Source organism: Sminthopsis crassicaudata, chromosome 4 (assembly GCF_048593235.1).
Source record: "Sminthopsis crassicaudata isolate SCR6 chromosome 4, ASM4859323v1, whole genome shotgun sequence".
NCBI lineage: Eukaryota > Metazoa > Chordata > Mammalia > Dasyuromorphia > Dasyuridae > Sminthopsis > Sminthopsis crassicaudata.
The window spans coordinates 55,564,489-55,585,904 of NC_133620.1; the positions used below are offsets into that span (position 1 = coordinate 55,564,489).

Consider the following 21,416-nt stretch of genomic DNA (forward strand, 5'->3'; position numbering starts at 1 on the left):
AGACAACAATGGTATGATCAACTGATGCTGAGTGAAATGAATAGAACCAGAAGATCACTATACACTTCAACAACAATACTGTATGAGGATGTATTCTGATGGAAGTGGAAATCTTCAACATAAAGAAGAGCCAACTCACTTCTAGTTGATCAATGATGGACAAAGGTAGCTACACCCAGAGAAGAAACACTGGGAAATGAATGTAAATTGTTAGCACTGCTGTCTATCTACCCAGGTTACTTATACCTTCGGAAGCTAATACTTAATGTGCAACAAGAAAATGGTATTTACACACATATATTGTATCTAGGTTATACTGTAACACATATAAAATGTATGGGATTGCCTGTCATCTAGGGGAGGGAGTAGAAGGAGGGAGGGGATAATTTGGAAAAATGATTACAAGGGATAATTTTATAAAAAAAAATTACTCATGCATATATACTGTCAAAAAAATTTTATAATTATAAAATAAAATTAAAAAAGACAACAATGGTATGAGATAAAATGAAGAGCAGGTATTATTGGTAGGCGTTTCTTCAGCAGGAATCCTTATACCAATGAAATCACAGATTTGTTTCAGAGAGAGAGAAGAGAAAAAGAAAGAAAGAAAGAAAGAGAAAGAGAAAGAGAGAGAAGAAAGAGAGAGAAGAGAGGAAGAAGGAGAGAGGGAAAGGAGGAAGAAGGAGAGAGGGAAAGGGGAAAGAAAGGGAGGAGAGAGGGAGAGATCTGGGATAGAGATAGAAGGAACGAATAACTAACATCTTTATAGACCTGTAAGATTTTTTAATTGACTTATATACTAATCCCATTCAAGCTTCACAGCAACCCTCTAAAGGAAATGCCACATATTTTACATCCCATTTTACAGATAAAGAAACAGAAACTGGATCACAGAACTAGTAACTGTCTGATACGGAATTTGAACACAGTTCTTCCTAACACTATCTCAAACACTCTATTCATTATGCAGACCTGCTTTAAATATACTATTTATCCATTATAATTTGCGATTTAGTCATTTGTGTATTTATGTTATCTATTACCTTATCCATTTAGTTTGGAAGCATTTTTAAGCACCATGCCAGGAATTATGCTAAACTCTAGGGACACAGAAAAAGGCAAAAACATATCATTACCCAAAAAAACAGTGGAAATAGAGTCTACAGTGAATATATACAGTGTAAACTGAAGTCTCAGAGGGAAGGCAGAATTTAATCAAAATCTTGAAGGAAACCAGAGAAGCCAGAGGGCAGGGGTAAGGAGGGAGAACATTCCAGGGATGGGCAACAGCAAGTGAAAGACACCAGATCAGGATATGGAGGGTCCAATGTGAGGAAGGGCAGTGTGGCTAAATAGTCAAGAATGTGAAAGGGAGGGAAGTAGAAGAGGATTATGGAGCCAGGTTGTGAAGAACTTAGAAGCCAGAGAATTTTAGATTTGATGCCAGTGGCAACAGAGATCACTGAAGTTTATTGGGAGAAGGGGAGAATGGAATGGGGATAAATGGTCACATGCCATGGTCAGAAATTGGCTTAAGGAAAAGAACTTTGGCAGATGAGTGGACTATGAATTGGAGTGAGGAGAGAGTTGAAGCAAAGAAACCAACCAGCAATAATTGCATGGGTGATGGTGAGGAACTGTACCTAGTTGACAGCCATTTGAATAGAGAAGAACAGAAAGAAAAGAAGCTATATGAGAGATGTAAAGTAAAAAGAAAACACCTTAACAGATTGGATATTCGAACTAAGTAAGTAAGTAAGCCATGAGTTGAGGATGACAAGATTGTGATCTTGGGTGATTAGGAGGGGGGTGCTGTCCATGACAATAATAAGGCAGTTAGGAAGTAGGAAAGATTTTGGTCAAAAGATCATGAGTTCAGTTTTGGGCCAGCTGAATTTGAGTTCTCTGAGGCACATCCAGATTGAGATATCAGTTTATAAATTCTTGGAAGGCAGTCTGTCTTGTTTTATCTTTGTGCCCCCAACACTTAACACAGAATGTTGTACAAAGCAGACACTTAATAAGTGTTTGTTTTAGTTGATTAAAACCCAAAGTTCCCAGCTCTTTTTTCCCAGAACCACTCACTTCCTGATTCCTCCCTTTCGGACTTGGCAGAATAGAACAAAATTTATAGGGAAATCCTTCCCATTCCCCCAGGATAATAATGTACTGGGCACTGTTCATCCCAGTTCAATCAAGAGAATTACTCTGCTTAGAATCCCCATATTTGATCAAACTGCTCCCTGAGGACTCTGGAGTGGCTCCAAAAACCACACAAGACATTATTAGAACCAATTGAAGACCATTTCCTCAAAAAGGCCAGTGTATTTAAAGGGCTTACACTCAGTTTATATGAGTTGGCTGGAGAGGAATTCCCTCTCCTCTGCATTTTAAAAAAAAAAAAAGAAAGAAAAAAAGTTTTCTCTTCTGTCAGCTTAAACTAATAAGCATCCTCTCCAAAAAGGCATCCTTATTGTAGTCTGCTTTCCACGACTTCCCAGAATGACCCCAGTACAAAAATGGCCTGCCTTGAGTAGCAATCCCCATGGCTTTAGTCTAAAACTGTACTGACCTAAATTAGATTGACTGACCAGTCACCTTTTGGGTGATTCATAGGACTCGAATGCATAGATTCACACAATATTAAGATATGAGGTTAATATCTTTCTTCTGTCTGCTGGCTGCGTCAGTAAGGCAAAAAGGATAATAACTCGCCAGGAGAAAAAAGATCCCACAGATTTTCCATATTCCCATCCCCTTTCTGTAGTTCATGTTCAAATTGGCAACTATAAAAAGAGTCCCAAATAGTAACAAAGAAGGAGAAAGCCTAGCTGTTTTCTACAGTGCTTGCTTGGAAAGAGCATCCCAAAGCTATCTCCCTTGCTGCCTGCTGCAACAAGCTAATGCCCGAAAATGCTGATTTCCAATCTCTGTAACTCTTGACTCCTAATGCCTATAAAGGCTGACACCTTAACATTGCAGTAGATCTTTTGAAAAAAGTAACCCCAAATCCTTTGGGACAAATATGAGGAGGGATCATTCTATTAGCTGCATGAGTCGCTCCTAGTGAGAAAGCCAGGAGCTGAGGGCAGTCTTAGTCTTCTAAGTAGAAGAAGTTAGGTAGAGGAAATACAGCATTCTTCTTGAGATCTGGTCCCTGTAGGATGAAATTCAAGTGTACCTACTCTATGCTTCTTACTGTCCCTTTACTTCCCTCCCTCCTCTTTACTCTCCCCTACTCCCATCCAATAATCAAGCTGCCATGCTCTATAAAACCTATACACCCTTTAAGGGAAGAAGTTCAATCCAGCTGGTGGAACAGGAAGGGATGGAAAGGAAAATGAGAGATCACATCTGGAATATGGTGGTCGGTTCTTTTAGGAAGAACTCAAGTTGACAAACTCAAATACATCCAAGAAGATAAATAGTATGCTTAATAGATTGGAGCTTGTGCCATTGAAGGATCAGTTGATGGATATGGGAATGTTTATTCTGGACTAGAAAAATTCTTGGCACAGAGAAAGTTGGGGGCTGTCTTCCGGGGCTAGCTTGGCAGGCACAATGCCCAATCCTATTCTCTCTCTGGGTTGGTTTGTTCTCCCAAGTCCCAGCCATAACTAATAGGCTGGGAATTTGCAAAGGGTCGGCCACACTCTACAACTCACTTTCAGGATCTATGGGAATAATCTTGGTGGGAGGGGAGGGAAGATACAGTACACTTTAGCTCCTGAACCCTTATGGTGTATTTTCCATTTAATAAAGCAGTCAAATGACACCAAAAATTCTTAAGAATATTTACTAAGTAAAAGGGGCATCTAGTTGATGCAGTAAATAGAGCACTAGCTCCAAAGTCAGGAGGACCTGAATTCAAATCTGTCTCAGACACTTAACACTTCCCTGCTGTGTGAGCCTGGGCAAGTCACTTAACCCCAATTGCCTCAGCAAAAAAAAAAAAAAAAAAAAAAGCAAAATTAAAACACTTAGAGCATAGCATTCTGCTCATAAATCTAAAACACCCCTTGCCACCAATATATACAGTCTATGAGGGTAAGTGGGCATAAACTTACAGAACCAGAGAGCACAAAGCCACATTTAGTAGTGTACATATATGCTTGAGGATCAAGATCCAGTAGAAGTGAAGAAAATATAGAACTCACAGTCAACTGGTATGACCTGTATAAAAATCTAGCAAAGGGGACTAAGGAATGGTTAGAGAAATAGAAGAACCGGAGATGTACCTTTCAGCTTAAAATCTATTATTTGATATTTTCCTTATCTTTTTTATGGAGGTGGAGGGAGACTCATCATGAAATATAATTTTTTCCATTTTTCTGAATGAAAATGAGTGAAAATTTATTTGACTGGTATGGGCCCATATCCCATGTATGTGAAGACCCAACTGACCCAGAAATTGGGCATTGAATCCTTCTCATTTTGTTATTTTCTGTGACACAGTTAGACTTAAGTTTCCCAGGTCCTTGCCCCTCATTCTTCATTCCTAATTAATTAGCCAACTCAGGAAATAGTCTGATTTCGGTCATCCAGAATATTCTATTGACCTTACTTTATAGGTGATGTTTTATAGTGACCTTTTTTTAAGATAGTGATCTTTTAAGTTGACCTTACTTTATAGGGCAATCTTCTATAAGTGTCCCATCATCTCTTTGTCTTAAAAACTTTACATAAGGGGGGCAGCTAGGTGGCGCAGTGGATAGAGCACCAGCCCTGAATTCAGAAGGCCCTGAATTCAAATTTGGTCTCAGACACTTAACACTTCCTAACTGTGTGACCCTGGGCAAGTCCCTTAACCCCAGCCTCAGAAAACAAAACAAAAAAAAAAACACAAAACTTTACATAAGTTTGAACCCTGAGTATTTTGGAGGCCTTAAATCAGAATATACAACTTTTTTAAGTGTCCAAGCCATATAAAAATAACCAATTCAATGTTAATATGATTTTTTTCTGCATTTTTCATGTCCGTTAGCACCTTCCAACTCACTTTTTGAAAAAACTGGAGAAGCCAATTATATCCTATATCTATAAATTTGGGGACTCTGATTTTTTAAAACCTGAATTTTAACATCCAATATCCTTTTCATAATCTCTCCCATGACCATTTTTATATTATCACTGATTATCAAAGATTTGATTTGCAAGGTTTTACTGATTTCCTCAGGGACTTTTCCCTCCTTCTTGCTCTATAACTAATAACTTGACGATGATTTTTTTATTTCTTTTTTTGAGCTCTCCAAAAATAGGTGACCAAGTATCCATCCCAAGAAATTGAAAACTTTTAGGTACCAGATGAAACTAATTTTGCTAATTCCTTTGCCTCTCCAAGAGAATGTGTAAACAAACTTTCCTTTGTTTTCTGGTTTCCTTTATGACTAGAATGCCAATATCAATGCTAATCCCTTCTTCTAATTTGTCTCTGAATTAAGAGCTTTCATTTAAGAATATCGATAGTCAAATTACTGTTAATAAAACAGACTAAAGACTGAGCAATGTTTAGCACCCTTTCTCCAGGGGAAAAATAACTAGTTTTCTAGTTTAAGCCTATCTAGAACCCTATTTTTCTCACCAGGATCACTGCTCAGCTGAATGCTTTGCATACCAGAAATCCCAAATCCCTGCTGTTTTTAAGAGGCCAGAGAAACTGAGGCAAGACAGAGATTGGTTTTAATCTTTTAATTGTGGAAAGTTTAGGCTAGCTGATCCAATAGAACTCATGTTCAAAAATCATTCGACCCTGAGTAACTGAAGCAGGGAACTTTTATAGCTAATTACGGTTTGCAAACAGAATGACCTGCATTTAGGGGAAACAAAGGCAGATAAGAGGGGCGAGGACACTAGGTGGGAGTACAAGCCATAATTCCAGGAAAGGATCCTAACTTACCTGACAGGATAAAAGTCAAGATAAGAAGGTGGAGGGCAGGAGCCAGGGAGAGGAGGGGCAATACTCAGAGGGTGAATTATCCCAGCTAGGATTGATATAAGGCACCTGGAGTTTTATGATTTAATGGTATCTCAAGGCTTCTTTTCTGACTCAATTCTCCCAGTCCTAATGGCAAGGAAAAAGCAGGGGGAGGGACTATAATAATTTTATTCAGGGCATAACAGCCAAGGGAACAAAGTTTAATTGGGGAAGGGGATGGGTCTGAGAATCTGGACTCCTCAGAGAATTCTAGTCATGGAGAAGCCAGTTATATCCTCGGTTCCAGAAAATTACAACTTCTGAAATACTTCAATTTATTCATTTGTAAGATGGATGTGATTATTTTGAATTATGGCAATGTCAAAAATTGTCAAAATGTCAGAATGTCAAAAAAAATTCCTAAAGTGTGGTGGTCATAAGGTGTAAATATACTTCAATATTCTGTGGCTAAGTACTTCCTACAGGATAACAGCACTTAGATAGTGCTTGGCGCAAAGTAGATATTTAATACATGGGTTTTTTTTTTTTAGTGATTTTCAAGGCTCCCCATAATCTGGATCACCGCCATCAACCAACCAATCAATGTAGAAGCATTTATTAAGTGCCTATGATATGCAAGGCACTATGCTAAATTCTAGTTATACAAAAAAAGGCAAAAGACTTGCTTATAATCTAAAGGGGGAGATAATATGCAGATAAATATATAAAAAGCAAGATACAGGATAAATAGGAAATAGTGAACAAAAGGAAAGGCAAGGGAATTAAGAGAGGCTGGGGAAGGCAACCATTTATTTTCCTCTACTCTCAGGTACAAATCTGCTGAACCAGCAACCTTATTGCCCTCCAAACTGGCTTGCTCATTTCTATGTGGAAATTTTTGCTTCTATCCAAATTTTTCCTATCCTTGAAAGCCTAGTTCAAGACAGGCAACAAGACTACTTTTATCACTTTAGCTCATAATAGTTTCCTACTCTTCTTTGATCCTTAATCTTATATTCAATTCAACAAACATTAAGGCCTACTTAATGCCTTGTACCTTTTGCACAAAGAGGTCTCTGACTTCATAAAGCTTACAGTCTAATACATTATAGCTACACTTTGCCTTATCTTGGCATTTAGTCAACCAATCTACCTATAAGCATTTATTAAGTACCTACTGTGTGCTAGGCACTGTCTTAAGTACTAGGGATATAAATAAAGAAAGGCAAAAGACAGCCCCTCTTCTTTGAGGATTTCACAATGTAATGGCTGTGTATAGCTGGAAAAGTGGAAAGACAAAGGGATTTGGGGTTAGAAAACTTGAGCTGGAATTCTGCTTTAGTGCAATTCATCTAATATTTTTGAACCTCATTTTCCTCATTTGTAAATTGTGGGTCCTCCTCCTTGGATTGTGATGAGAGAAGTGCTTTGTAATTCTAGCCACTTCTTGTCTTGTCTTTCATAATGTCTTGACTACAGTCCCTTCCACTATATAAATGTCAGTTGTTAGTACAACTTGAGGCAATAAAGTAATGGATTGTTTACAGAACGTTCTCCTCACTTCTTAGTCACACATCATATGTCTTGAGGCTCCAGTTAGGTTGTGAGTTCCTTCTGGACAAAGAGACATTTTTTAAAGGTGCATATTTCTGTTTTATTGACGCATAACAAGGCATTATAACTTGCCTGAACCTGAGGCAAGCCAAGTAATAAGCTGGACATTGATATAGTTTTGAGGATTAATGGCCAATGCTATACATTCACAGCTTTACTAGCAAGGCTGCATTTCAATTTATAAGGTGCTCCATCTTGACAGAGTGCTAATGGACTAAATTTGCAGAATGAGACACATTCTTTGACATGGCCAATATGGGAATTTTTTTACTTGACTATACATGTTTGTTACAGGGTTTTTGTTTTTCTTTTTCCAGTAAGATATGGAGATGGGAGAGAAAAGAAATAAATGCATGATAATTTTAATTTTAAAAATTATAAGGTACCAAATTAGCATTGTCAGTAATTTAACTCTTCAATTTCTTTCTTTCTGTTTTTTTGGCTGGAGCAATTGGGATTAAATAACTTGCCCAGGGTCACACAGCTAGGAAGTGCTAAGTGTCTGAGATCATATTTGAATTCAGGTCCTCCTGACTTCAGGGCTGGTGCTCTATCCATTGTACCACCCAGCTACTCCCTTCAATTTCATTTTGGGAGAATTAGTGGAACGGGGGTGGGAGGGAATCATAGGACCTCCTACAGAATCAATCTTTTACCTATGAAATAAATTGTGTGTGGGGATAGTTTCTTTAATTATGTTCATTATAAGCTTTCTCTACTTCAAACTTACATTATTGGTTTTCAATTGTTATGATTGTTTTCAATTGGTTGTCAATTCTGATAAAGAAAAACTCTTGAAAAAGTAGCTTATATGTTGTTCTTCCATAATAAGTTCTCTATAGATTTGGTCTCCCCAGAATTGCTAAAGAATTGAGTAATAGAAAGTAGTTTCATCATCTAAATCAGTATTGTCAAAGAAAAATAACATATCCCTGGGGCCTCATCAGCATAAAAAACTACAAAATAACATTATCTATATCATATTGTATTTTTATATAATTTATAGAATATTTTCCATCACCCTTTAATTTGGATTTTGTCCAGCATAAAAGTGTTATAGGCCACATGCTCTCCTCATGTTTGATATCAATGCTCTGTCTAGAGTACCTTTACTAGTCTAAGTTGATACCAAAATCTTAATGTCCCATTAGATTGATTTATGGTGATATACCCACTGCCAGATTTAACATGTGATAAATTAAAAACTCAAGTGCAATTCATTAGATAAATAAGTCTCTCAAGATGAAAATGAAAAGTTCCTCCCAAATCCTTTAGAAGCTCAAATACATAAATTGGTTCAAAGTTTCAGGGGCTGCAGTTTTCATTTACTAGAGGAGGGGACATACACATACTGGAAATAAGGCAGCTGACAGATTTTTTTACTGGCACAAACATAGAATTCATGCTAAGGGAGTCTTTCTGCCCAGAGTCTTATGTTTCCTCTTATTGCCCCCAGTGCCAAGCATGTACTTTGTATTTTGGGAGTGGTTGATAAATATTGGTCAGATGAAGTTCAAATTAATGAGTATGGAAGATTCTAGGGGTGCCTTGTTTGGAGTCCCCTCATCAGAACCAGAGGCTTGCCAAGGATTGTACCGTCATTACTGAAAGGGAGGAGGGTAACCCAAAAAATGGATTCTCCCGTTGCATGTAACCTGAGCAACTGCAGCTGGCAGTGGGGATGGCCTCAGCCCCTGGCCTTCTTGTTCTAATCTTAGAATGCTGTGATCTGGCTTCCTGTGGCCTGAAGGACAAATGTCACCAATTTAGCCTCACATACAAACACACACACAGTCTCGTAGTCAAATAGCAGTCATATTACAGAGGCAGATCTTAAGGTCATAGATTAAGAATTAGAAGGGAAATTAGATATCATCTAGTTCAATTTCCTCATTTTACAGAAGAGGAAAAGGAAGCCCAGAGAAGTAATTTTTCTTGTCCAAGGTCACCTAAGAAAGCTCATGACATTGCTTTTTACCATAAGGTCCCCTAAGGGCAAGATGTATGACAACTAGGGATTAGTATCTTTAAATTCATACTACCCAAGTGTACAGAAGGATGTTTATTATTCAATTAATAGGTGAAGAATGAGAGGGAGGAAACAGCTAAGAAGAACAGAGAAAGGAGAATAAAGTTTTTGAATTTACCTTGAGGGTCATTGATTTACTTCATTGGTTCAGGTGAATGAAATATAAATAAATAATATAAATAGCCTATATTTCCATCATCAGTAACAATAATTCACATTGTATGGTACTTTCAGTGCTTTCTTTACAATACTTTTATAAAGTAGGTAGTACAAATGTTATTGTCCTCCTTTTCAGATGAGGAAAATAAAGTCAAATTGATTAAGTGATTTGCCCATGATAACACAGCTCCTAAATATTTAAACCTGACAGAATCACTGGATTTCTATATTGAAGAGATTTTATGTGGTCAAACTGCTAATAATTGGAGAACTTCTTATTCGGTTGTTTTAGTTGTGATTTGGTGTTTTCTTGGCAGATACACTAGTGGTTTGCCATTTTTTCCAACTCATTTTACAGATGAGGAAACTGAGGCAAAAAGGGTTAAATGACTTGCCCAGAATCACATATTTACTAATGGCCTGAGGCCACATTTGAACAGGGCTTCTAGGCTCCAGGCCTGTTAAGGGACAGGTCAATTCTCCAAGAGCCATAGCTGTGGATCATAGCATCTGAAGGAGTTGCAGGGCAGCCTTTGCTGACACATGTGTTGCAGACTGGGAGTGAGATAAATTGGAGGTAGAAGGAAGAGGAGAGAGATCAGAGAACATCAACCACCTCTGTCTCCTTGTATCATCTTCTCACAAGAAGAGATCTGTTCTGGGTTGGATTTCCAGCAGCCACTGTGTATTTCAACACAGGTCCAGTTCACCATTCAAACCCAGATCTTTTCACTTTAAATACAGCATTTCTTCTCACTCTATCAGGCTGTCACCCTCCCAGCCTCCCCCTCAAAAACCTTTTTTACTTTTTTCAAACTTGAGCAACTTATAAGTCTCAAAACTTGAATTTGATGATTATATATGTATAACCTTTATCATTTTGTGTGGGAGGGAGAAAAAAATTTGAAACTCAAAATCTTAATGAATATTGAAAACTATCTTTACATGCAAATAGAAAAAAATAAAATACTATTAAGTGAGAAAAATTTTTTTTGAATTTGATCATCTCTTTTCCCCTGCATACCCTCTGATGGAGTCATTAGCCAGCTATGGAAATGATCAAAAAATGGGACAAAGGAAAGAAAAAAGAGACAGGAAGAAAGCAAAAAGCTTACAAGTCCATAAAATGGTTGATTGATTCCTCAGTAATTCCCTGTTGGCTCTGCCTCTTTGTCTAAGACATATCTGTAATAATAATAGGGAGCATTTATATAGCACCTACTATGTGCCAGGCAGTGTTCAAAGTATTGTACAAATATTAGTTCTTTTAATTCTCAAAGCACCCCTGTAACAAAGAGTAAATGATTGCCTAAAGTCACATAACTAGTAAGTATTCAAGACTGGGTTTTAGCTCAGTCTTTCTGACTTCAAGGCCCTGAACACTGGGCCACCTACCTTCTTTCAAATACATCTAAAGATTTGAGTTTAGATTCAGGCTTCTTCTGCAGGCCTGTAGGCCCCACTTCCTCTTTTGCTCTTAAAATGCATTTCACAAGGGTGTTGCCAGGTAGCTCTTGGGTACAGTTATAGAAGGAAATGAAAAAAAAAAAGATCCAGACCATAACCACAGAGACAAAGGACATACTTTACTAAATCTATTGTTTATTTGAAAGCAGCTCACTGAGCAAATAAGTGTCTGAGGCCAGAATTGAACATAGGAAGAAGAGTTTTTATAACTGCAGGGCCAACAGTCAATGCACTATGGCATCACCTAGCAGCCCTTATCATATAGTTACTTACTCTGAATTTCCAGTAAGGGGAAAAATACCTTGGAACAGCCCCTATTGATCTTGCTGATACCTGAATACTTGATTCTTCCCTTCCGCCCCCCACCCCCACCCCAACTACTGGAAAAATAAAGAAACAAGATGGGTGAGAGTAGGGAAAGGGTTTAGATTCTAGTTAGAAGTGAGAAAGAGACTGTGAGAACAGTGACTGCTGTGTACTTAAATTTAGATATGTGAGAGAGAAAGAATAGGGAGGGAGGGAGGAAAGATGAAGGAAGGAAGGAAGGAAGGAAGGAAGGAAGGAAGGAAGGAAGGAAGGAAGGAAGGAAGGAAGGAAGGAAGGAAGGAAGGAAGGAAGGAAGGAAGGAAGGAAGGAAGGAAGGAAGGAAGGAAGGAAAGAAGGAAGGAAGGAAGGAAGGAAGGAAGGAAAGAAGGAAGGAAGGAAGGAAGGAAGGAAAGAAGGAAGAAAATGGTTTTTAAAAGGAATAAAACTAAATGTTAGGAAGTAGTCCAATGGGGAAAGTATTGTATTTGGAGTCAGAGGAACTGGGTTCAAATATTAGACTTTCCATTTTACTTTGGGCCGGTCATAATCCCTCTGGACCTCAGTTTCCTTATCTGTAAAATGAGGTGGCTGGATGAAATGATCACTAATATCCTTTCCAACTCTCAAATTGATGATCCTATGAAGTTTTTCCTTATATTTCTATTTCTGTAATGGGGACCATTTTTCCAATCTCACTGTCATCATCCTGGATTCCCTCCTCTTCTTGATCCCTTTTATCCAAGCAGTTGTCACATCTTACTGTTTCTACTTCCACAATAGCTCTCACACATTCACTCCTTCTCCACTCACCTAGTCACCCTGTAATTCTCACAAGGACTACTACCATGATCTCCCAACTCCATGAGTCATGTGTCTCCTCATCTACTTCATCCTCCACAGAGCTGCCAAAGTGATTTTCCTTTAACCCAAAATCACCATGTTACATCCTGCCCCCTCCCCCAGCTCTTTACACAATCAACTCCAACGCCTCCCTATAATTTCTAGACTAAAATAATAATGCTTTGGTTTGGCTTTTAAAATTCTTCACATGCACTTGGCTCTTTTCAGCAATGAGGTGATTTAAGGAAATTCCAATAGACTTGTGATGGAAAGAGCCATCCACATCCAGAGAGAGAAATTATGAAGCCTGAATGTGGATCAAAGCATAGAATTTTTATCTTTTTGTTCTTCTTGTTGTATACTTTTTTTTTCTTTCATGGGTTTTTCCCCTTTGATCTGATTTGTTGATGAATATGGAAATATGTTTAGAAGAACTACACATTTAACCTATATCAGATTATCTAAGGGAGGAGAGAAAGGAGAGAGGTAGAAAAAATTGAAACACAAAATTTTGCAAAGGTGAATGTTAAAAGCTATATTTACATGTATTTGAAAAGATAAAATACTATTAAAAAATAAAATTTTTCACATTATCTTCTCCCGTTTTTCCATTTCTGCCCTTTAGGGACATCTGCACCTATCTGAACCTCCTGTAGACACTAGAATTTACCCCCTTAATATTTTGGACAAGCCTTGGGCCATTTTTTTTTTTTTTTTTTTTTTTTTTTTTTTTGCATTTGTGAGGTTTTATTCCTGAATGAGTTCTCTGGTGCAGAGAAAGTTTTTTTTTTTTTTGTTTTTTTTGTTTTTTTGTTTTTTTTACAATTCTATTTTATCTATAAATTTTTTTGACAGTATATATTCATGAGTAATTTTTTTTATAACATTATCCCTTGTATTCATTTTTCCAAATTATCCCCTCCCTCCTTCTACTCCCTCCCCTAGATGACAGGCAATCCCATACATTTTACATGTGTTACAATATAACCTAGATACAATATATGTGTGTAAATCCCATTTTCTTGTTGCACATTAAGTATTAGATTCTGAAGGTATAAGTAACCTGGGTAGATAGACAGTAGGGCTAACAGTTTACATTCACTTCCCAGTGTTCCCTCTCTGGGTGTAGTTGTTTCTGTCCATCATTGATCAACTGGAAGTGAATTGGATCTTCTTTATGTTGAAGACTTCCACTTCCATCAGAATACCTCTTCATACAGCATTGAAGTGTACAGCGATCTCCTGGTTCTGCTCATTTCACTCAGCATCAGTTGATGTAAATCTCTCCAAGCCTCTCTGTATTCTGTGGGCCACTTTGAAAGAGCTTTGAACTCTGACTAGGAATCATGAACCATACTTTAAGATCACTCACTGAACAAGATAAGTCTCTCTCTGCTTAGACAGTTGCAATCTGAAGAGCCACAAAGAAAAAACAACACTGCCTGGTAAACTGGACAAGTTGTAGGGAGTGCTTATAGGAAAGAAGTCTGCACTTGAAGGTAATGTTTTCTAGAGGTCTCTTTAGTGTGAACTGGGTTCTTTACTGAGTTTTTCTTAAGACAAAGGAAAGAAGACATAAAAGGGCAAGAATTAGTCATTTTCAGACCCCTTAAAGGTGGCCAATGAAAATTTGCATGGAGATTTGGGAGCTTTTCTGACTCTGTGAACTATTTTAAAGTGTTCTCATGAGTCCCACCTGTTTCCTGTGTTCCTCTTGTAATTCTTTCCTCCATCCTTCCTTCTCCCTTTCTCTACTCCAACTGTCCAGCAATGCTGAAGGACAAGGTGTTTGTTCCTACCCATTAATAGAAAGGGGTGGTAGATTGAATATGATATCTGAAGTAAAGTTTGGGGGAGAATCTTGTGAAAGTTAAATCTTGTAATCTGCTATAGAAGAATAAGAGGAAAAACATAATCCATTACAAGAGGAACTTTTTCAAATTCATCATCTATATGATATCTAAGGTACCTTCTAGTTCTAAATCTACAACCCTATGACTCTGTTAATTTAGATTAGCTATGTGGAAGAATTTCCCCACCAGTGGTAATAGAATTTTAGAGCCATGAGGCTCTAGACACCGATGACCTAGGATGCTGATTTAAATGGTGGTCTTTCTAAAAGCATCTAAAAGCAGATGGCCACTGAAGTTTTCTCCCAGGCTTATTACAGTAAGTTATTGATTGGGAAGCAAAAGGGAGCAAACCATTATACTCTCAAGATCTGGTCTCTATAAGTGGTTATATGGGATGGAATAGGGCTTTTTTCCTGTCCTAGAACACTCATCCATCATTTCTTAGTTGAGTACTATTTGTTAATGTTCCTTCTCCAAGGCTCCACTCTCAGCTGCAACCTGAGAGACCTTATGCACTACTCTGGCCTGGAGACTGTACCAGAAGCCCAGGCCTAGAGCCAAGACAAAGGGTGGGGAGAAAAGAGCTGGAGCCAGGGCCGTGTGGTAAGAATCAGACTCCAGCTCAAGGACAAAGATGCTAGTATTTAGAAAGACCACGCCATCTAACACTTACTGAAGCTCTATGGCAGGGGTTTCTGGCAGGTTCTGCTCAGTCCAGACACAAGGACTCCAAGGTTTTCAGAAGAAAGCACTATGAAAACAAAAAAAGTACGTTTTGGATGCCATTTTCTTTAGTTTTCACACATGCAGGCTGAGACAAGAAGGAGGCAAGGGGAGATTTCAAGCTAGTTGTCATGACTGAGATGATGGGAGTAGCAATAGGATGAGCTAGACAAGGAAAATCAAAGCTTTGAAGCCTATAAACATACAAAGATATAAAAATAGGAACATGGCTAGGAAAGAACAAAGAAACACGACTCTTCAAACAAAGCTGAGAGCAGGAGACCTGTCCAAGGAAAAAGGATGGGCAAGATCAAACATCCCTTGAATACCATGACCCATGAATCAAAATCAAGGTAGGGTGCAAGATCTGAGATATTAATACAAATAGAAATGAGGAAAGTGATTGGTAATGATCCAATCAGATAACTATCAAAAGTTTAAATGGGGAGCAAATGAGCAATAAGAAAAAAATGACCAATGGGCAAGTGTTAACAGAGGGATGTTCCAGGTGGGGAAGGCCATGGAATATGCCAGGATAAGGAGGATCCAGGCCCTGAGGCAAGTTCTAGGACGAACTAGATTATTTCTAAGGCCCCTTCTAGTTCTAGTATGTTGTTCTATAAGTCATTCCTCAAAATTCTACTTTTGATGTTAAACAACTTAACTGAACAAGGGAGATAGTGGAGGTCTTCCTTGTAAAGTAATGGGTGCAACAAGCAAAGAGGCAAACTTGGGCTTATTGTCAGGAGAAAAAAGGAAACTCAACAACTTCTCAATGATAGAAGCTGTGCAAAAGTAGAATAAGTTGCCTCAAAAGGTAATGGCAAATCATTCCAGTATCTTTGCCAAGGGAACCCCAAATAGGATCACAAAGAATAGGGCATGACTAATTGACTAAATAGCAAAGAGGTCTCTTCTAGCTCTGAAATTCTGGGAGTCTGTGATTCATTTCTCTGCCACATAATAATTTATCATGTAAGTTATTTAGCTCATTTTACTTCTCTGAAATTCTTACCATTTCTGTGAAATGAGGAGTTGAACTGGGTGCTCACTGACATTCTTTCCAACTCTTAAGGTCTATGATCTCTGGTACCTGGAGCTCTCTTCCTCTAGTCTGCCATCCTCATGTCCTGTCTTTGTAGCTAAAGTCACTCCTCCAGGTCCCATGGTTCTCTCTCTCCTTCCCAGCTAGCCACCTGCCAACGTCAGCTTCAAAGAAAGGGAAGCTGGGAAGGAGCTTTGGATTCTCTTACAGAATATATTTTTAGCTGAATGAGTCTCTCCAAGCAGTTAATGATGGGCGCCTTTGAGACAGAGGTAAATGCATTGCCAGCACTATGTAAGTAATAATAATAATAGGCTAGCAGATCTGGTAGACAAGCAAGGAGTCAGAGAGAGATGAACAGACTGATCTGTCCAATGTCTGAGCCAGGGGGAAGCTCAACTAAGCATACCCTCTCCATCAATTCTCCTTGTTGTTCTGAGAGGATAAGATACTAATCTCTGGATTTCCTAATTTGGTATACAAGGATATTTAAACAGGTGTTGTGTTCAGCCTGAGAGGCAGCTGCACTAATAGGGGTTGGAAATATCCTTGGCTTGACAACCTGAACAAGATCTCTAAAATGACCTCTTCCAGCTCTATGAATATTAGATATATTCCTACTTTGTCTTGTAATGAGAAGGATACTGAACTTGGAAAATTTGGTTGAAATTCCTGCTCTTATGTCTACTAGTCATGTCTACTTAGAAATCATTTCATCTTCCTGAATCTCCATAATCATATTTATAAAACAGGACTAGTACCATCTGTACTACCTATTTCACTGGATTATTATAAGGGATGAGAGTTGCTAGTTTATAGTTCTATTGTGAAAGACAGTTTTTGGTTTTTGAGTTTTGATTCAAATACCAGAATCCCAGAATTTCAGAGTGAAAAGGAATCTCCATGGCCATTCAGTCTGACTTGAACTTGACAAAATAATTCCTGTTTCAGCATGTTTGGCAAGTAGCCATTTGGCCTTTTGGAAAAGGGAAAATTTACTGCCTTCTTTAGGGAGAGAAGACATAGGTGAGGCATCTTGTAGGCCAGAAAAAAGTTTATTAGTGGAGCAATATTTAAAGATGTGATGAGGGAGAGGAATAGCTATGAAGTGACAGAGAGAAGAATTAAGGAAGTTATTTCCCTCATTTGGCATCCTATCATACCTGTTGTTTGAATTATACATTTTGGTCCTTAATCATGTTAAGGCATCTAGGTGGTGGATTGAATAGGATATTGGGCCTTAAATTAGGAAAACTCATTTCCCTAAGTTCAAATCTGGCTTCAAAAACTTACTTGGGTAAGGCACTTCACCCTGTTTGCCTCAGTTTCCTCATCAATAACATGGGCTGGAGAAGGAAATAGTAAACTACTTTAGTATCTCTGCCAAGAAAACCCTAAATGGGGTCAGAAGAGTTGGGACAACAAGGCAATACAATAATCATGTATTGCTCCATGCAATTCTCTAACAGTTTTAAGATAGATATCTCCCCAATGAAATCTTAAATTCCTGGAAGGTTGGACTATGGCTTTTTCTAGGCTGTATCTCTTGTCAGGATTTCAGAATATGAATTATGCAAGTGATGTCAAATAAATAAAAAATTTAATTAAGTTGAATTCGGGGGGAATGTGTGACTAGAAGGAAAAAAACAAAACGACAACAACAACAACAACAACTAATGGATCTTACCAGGGCATCATTTTCTCAGTAAAGAAGAGTGTTCTAAAAGATAGAGAATGATTAACTCTACTGGTTACAAGAAATGTTTACAGATAGATGTATTATTTAAAATGTCAACCAAGTCCTACAGATTAACTAGATACATGAATCTTATAATTTCAGATTAGAAGGGTTGACATTAGTCATTAATTAATACTCTATTTTGGCCCAGTTATTCCTCCAGTTTCAAACTCACTTAACTGTATTATCATTGAGTTTAACCCTTTCCATCTTGTTTATAAGGAAATTGTGAATATAAAATCTCTAATGTGCAAAGCTCATACCCATCATCATCATAGCCGCTATTTCAGGAGTGGTCATTTAAGAGACATGGGAGGCAATTTGATAAAGTGGAATAAGTCCTGGAATCAGAAAATCTGAGTTCAAATTCTGGCTCTCTTACACATATGAGATAATAATAATTCCAGTATCTTAATATTCATGTCACTTGAAAGTTTACAAAACACTTCAAAAATACTAACTCAATTTATTCTCACAAAAACTCTAGATGGCAGATGTTATTATTATCACCCATCTTATAGATGAAAAAGCTAAAGCAATAAAGGTTAAGTGCTCAGGGTCACATAGCGAGGAAGTGTCGAAGGCTAGATTTGAATTCAGGTCTTCCTGATTCAAAATTCACTGCATTACTTGGGATCATTAAATGACCCCAAAGATCAATAACCTGTTCTTAATGAACCCATCCATACTGGCTTATATTGATCATCCCTTACAGGTCTTGTGCTCCAGCCTCTTCATTTTACAGAAGAGAAATCTGAGACTTAGAAAGGTTAAGCAATTTGCTGATGACCACTAAGGGATTTAATGGTATGATGGCAATGATCTGATGAGATTCCAAATGGCGTGTTGGGCAGAGAGAAACTGAACAATTGATCCCTGAGGAAAGCAGGGAGAAGGCGCTGATAGAGATCAGTTTATCCCCATGATCCCACTCTCTGGGGAGGTCATCCAGTCAGAAATCCAAGTTATGTCAAACCTCTGAGACCCACCCTCTATAGGAGGCTTGAACAGCCTCATCTCAGAAATTCCAGTCATGTCCCTGAGGTTAAATTCCTCCCATAAATTTACTCATGGCCCACCTCATGGCCACTACTTTCCTTTGGGTCAGTCTGTCATTATACTCTGCCTCGTGGTATCTTTCTCTTACCTCTCCCCTGTGCCTTGAGATGTCTCTCCTCTCAGTTCCTACTTCTCCTCCTTACAGCCAATTAACTCTTTTAGGATACTAAGCCCCTTTCAGGATTTAGCCTGCCAGCTAAGGACATGCCCCAACTTCATTGGGTGCTTCCTTTCTCCTAGTGAATGGCAAGTTTAACTAAAGAACTTGCCCTTTCCATCATTAATTATTAAAACCCCTTTCTATGTTTTCCTACTCTATTTCATATTTACCATTCCTGATGTCTATTGCATCCTCTGAGAGAGAAGGAGACAAAGACAGACAGTGAGGAGAGAGACAGAAACAGAGACAGAGACAGAGAGAAGGTTCTGTGTCAGATACACAGAGAAGAAAAGCCGTTTGGAGTTACAGCCCATAGATCAAAGAGAGGTTGGTTGTAAAAGGATCATATCCTGATTTTAGGAACAATACTCATAACATGCTCTTTCAGAGGGATTTAAGGATTGCAAAGCATATAACATATATTACCTTATTTGATAATCACAAATAAGTATAATTACTACCGCCATTTTACAGAAGAGGAAACTGAAGTTCTGAAAAGTTAAATGATTTATCTGGGGTCACAATGCTAGTCAGTATCTGAAGCAGGATTTGATCCCAGGTCTGTCTGATTCCAAATAAAGCTATCCACTGGAAAGTGAACAATATTAGTGAACCACTCTCTCTCAAAAACTAACCTGAGAATTATCTAAATGGATTCTGTTTGCCATTCTCATTCTGTACTTTTTAAAATCAGGAATGTCATTGATGACCATTTCTTCTTTTTAAAAGATTATATTTGTTTTATTTTTAAAATTTTATCTTATATTTTCTGTTATGCAATTATAATCTTTTTATATGTTGTTTTCTTGATTTTGCTTAACTTTTTCATCAGTTCAGATGCTTCTCTGAATTCTTCATAATCATCATTTAAATTAGTGCAACAATATTCCATTATATTCCCACACATATACTCAATGGATATCCATCTTGTACCAGTTCTTTGCTACTACAAAAAGTGCTTCTATGAATATTTTGTAAGCTCCTTAAAGGCAGAGACTGTCTTACCTCCTTTTGTATCTCCAGTGCTTAGTACAATGTCTGGTACTTAATAGGCACTTAAGAAATATTTATTGATTATTTGCTGATTAATATCTAAGACTTTTCCCCCTGTCTTTGTAGTATTTGTCTAGTAGCGGGACCTCTGCACTAAAAAAGAAAACATGGACATTTTGGTTCTCTCTTTCCCCTTCCCCATTTTTAAGCTTAATTCCTATATTCTTTGCAGAATTGTTAGACTTAAGTTTAGTGACCATTTCTGAGCACCTGTCCTATCAGTTTATATTGTCATGTATATACTATAGTTAATAGTTAATTACTCACATTTATTTCTCCATTGCTTTTAGCTTTGAATCCATTTTGGTGCACTTCTTTTGTAAAAATAGAGTTCAGGATAAATCTTCAGGTACTAACAGGGAGTCAGTACATCACATAGATTACCCGAAAACATTTTGCAAGATGCTAACAAAATTTATCATTAATCACTCCCACAAAGTACAAGCATCCTGAGGGCAGAGACCATGGTTTACACTTCATCATCCATACTTCCTCCAGTCCTGATCCTATTGGGCACACTTGATTAAGCTTTCATTTCTCTTTAATTTTGTAGGAAAGGCCGGCAGACAATAATGCCGGTGTTGACAACTCGGCATCTCCATCTGTGGCGCAGCTGGCAGGCCGATTCAGAGAGCAGGCAGCGGCTGTCTCAGCTAAAGAGGTAAGTGAATTCAGAAATTCAGAAATATGACATTTTTGATGGGAGAAGGAAAAGTCAGGGCCAGTATGGTCTAGGTAGGAGAAAAGGTGAAGAGGAAACAAGGAAATCTCTGAAATGAGAAGAGAGCCCAGGAAGGAATTTCATCCAAAGACTGTGGTTGCTGTGTATGGTGTGTGATCCTAATGACCCCACTGGAGAAGAAAAATAGAAAACATTGTGCAGACTATGAATCACATATGTCTACTGGGGGAATGGAAAATTGGATTCATTCTAAGGCAGGCTCATCTCTATCTTTATTCTCATCCTTAATACCAATTCATATTTACATAGTACTAACCAAAATCTCCCCCTTGTTCTCTCTAGAAGGGCCTTCTGTCTAGGAAATCTTGGGCTGGTAATCATGCAATGCAGGCTGAGCAGGAAGTGTGAGGGAGACAGCTGTTGATGCACTGGGAATTTAGTGATGAGCAAAAGGCCAAAAAGAGGCGACTTCGTTGGAAGTTAGGGAGTCAGTGAAGCTCCAAGAAGGAAATTATCTCAGACAGATGCAGGGAGAGACTAGTGGTTTTGAACAGGAGATTCAGTCTTCTAGGGTTGAGTTTTGGGGCTAGGATACTCCAACCCTGAAACAATTTATGTTTAATTTACACTAGGCCATGATGTTGTGCAGAGATGAAAGGAATGGCAGATCCACTGAACCCTATAATGTGGGGGATCATTGAAGGGATGGAAAACAGGGGCATGGAACCTAAGAGATAGCAGGGGTGACACGAGACCTATCAAGTTGTCGTT

At 38.1% G+C, this 21,416-nt stretch overlaps 1 protein-coding gene across 4 annotated transcripts in view; it reads left to right on the forward strand.

Moving 5' to 3' along the window:
- RCSD1 (RCSD domain containing 1) overlaps positions 1-21,416 on the forward strand; it is an 89,715-nt gene that overhangs the window by 49,606 nt on the left and 18,693 nt on the right. For all 4 annotated transcript variants that reach the window (XM_074266513.1, XM_074266515.1, XM_074266512.1 and 1 more), the window contains exon 2: positions 20,517-20,624. In XM_074266513.1, coding sequence (XP_074122614.1) covers positions 20,517-20,624 — 108 coding nt within the window. The remainder of the gene's footprint in view (positions 1-20,516; positions 20,625-21,416) is intronic.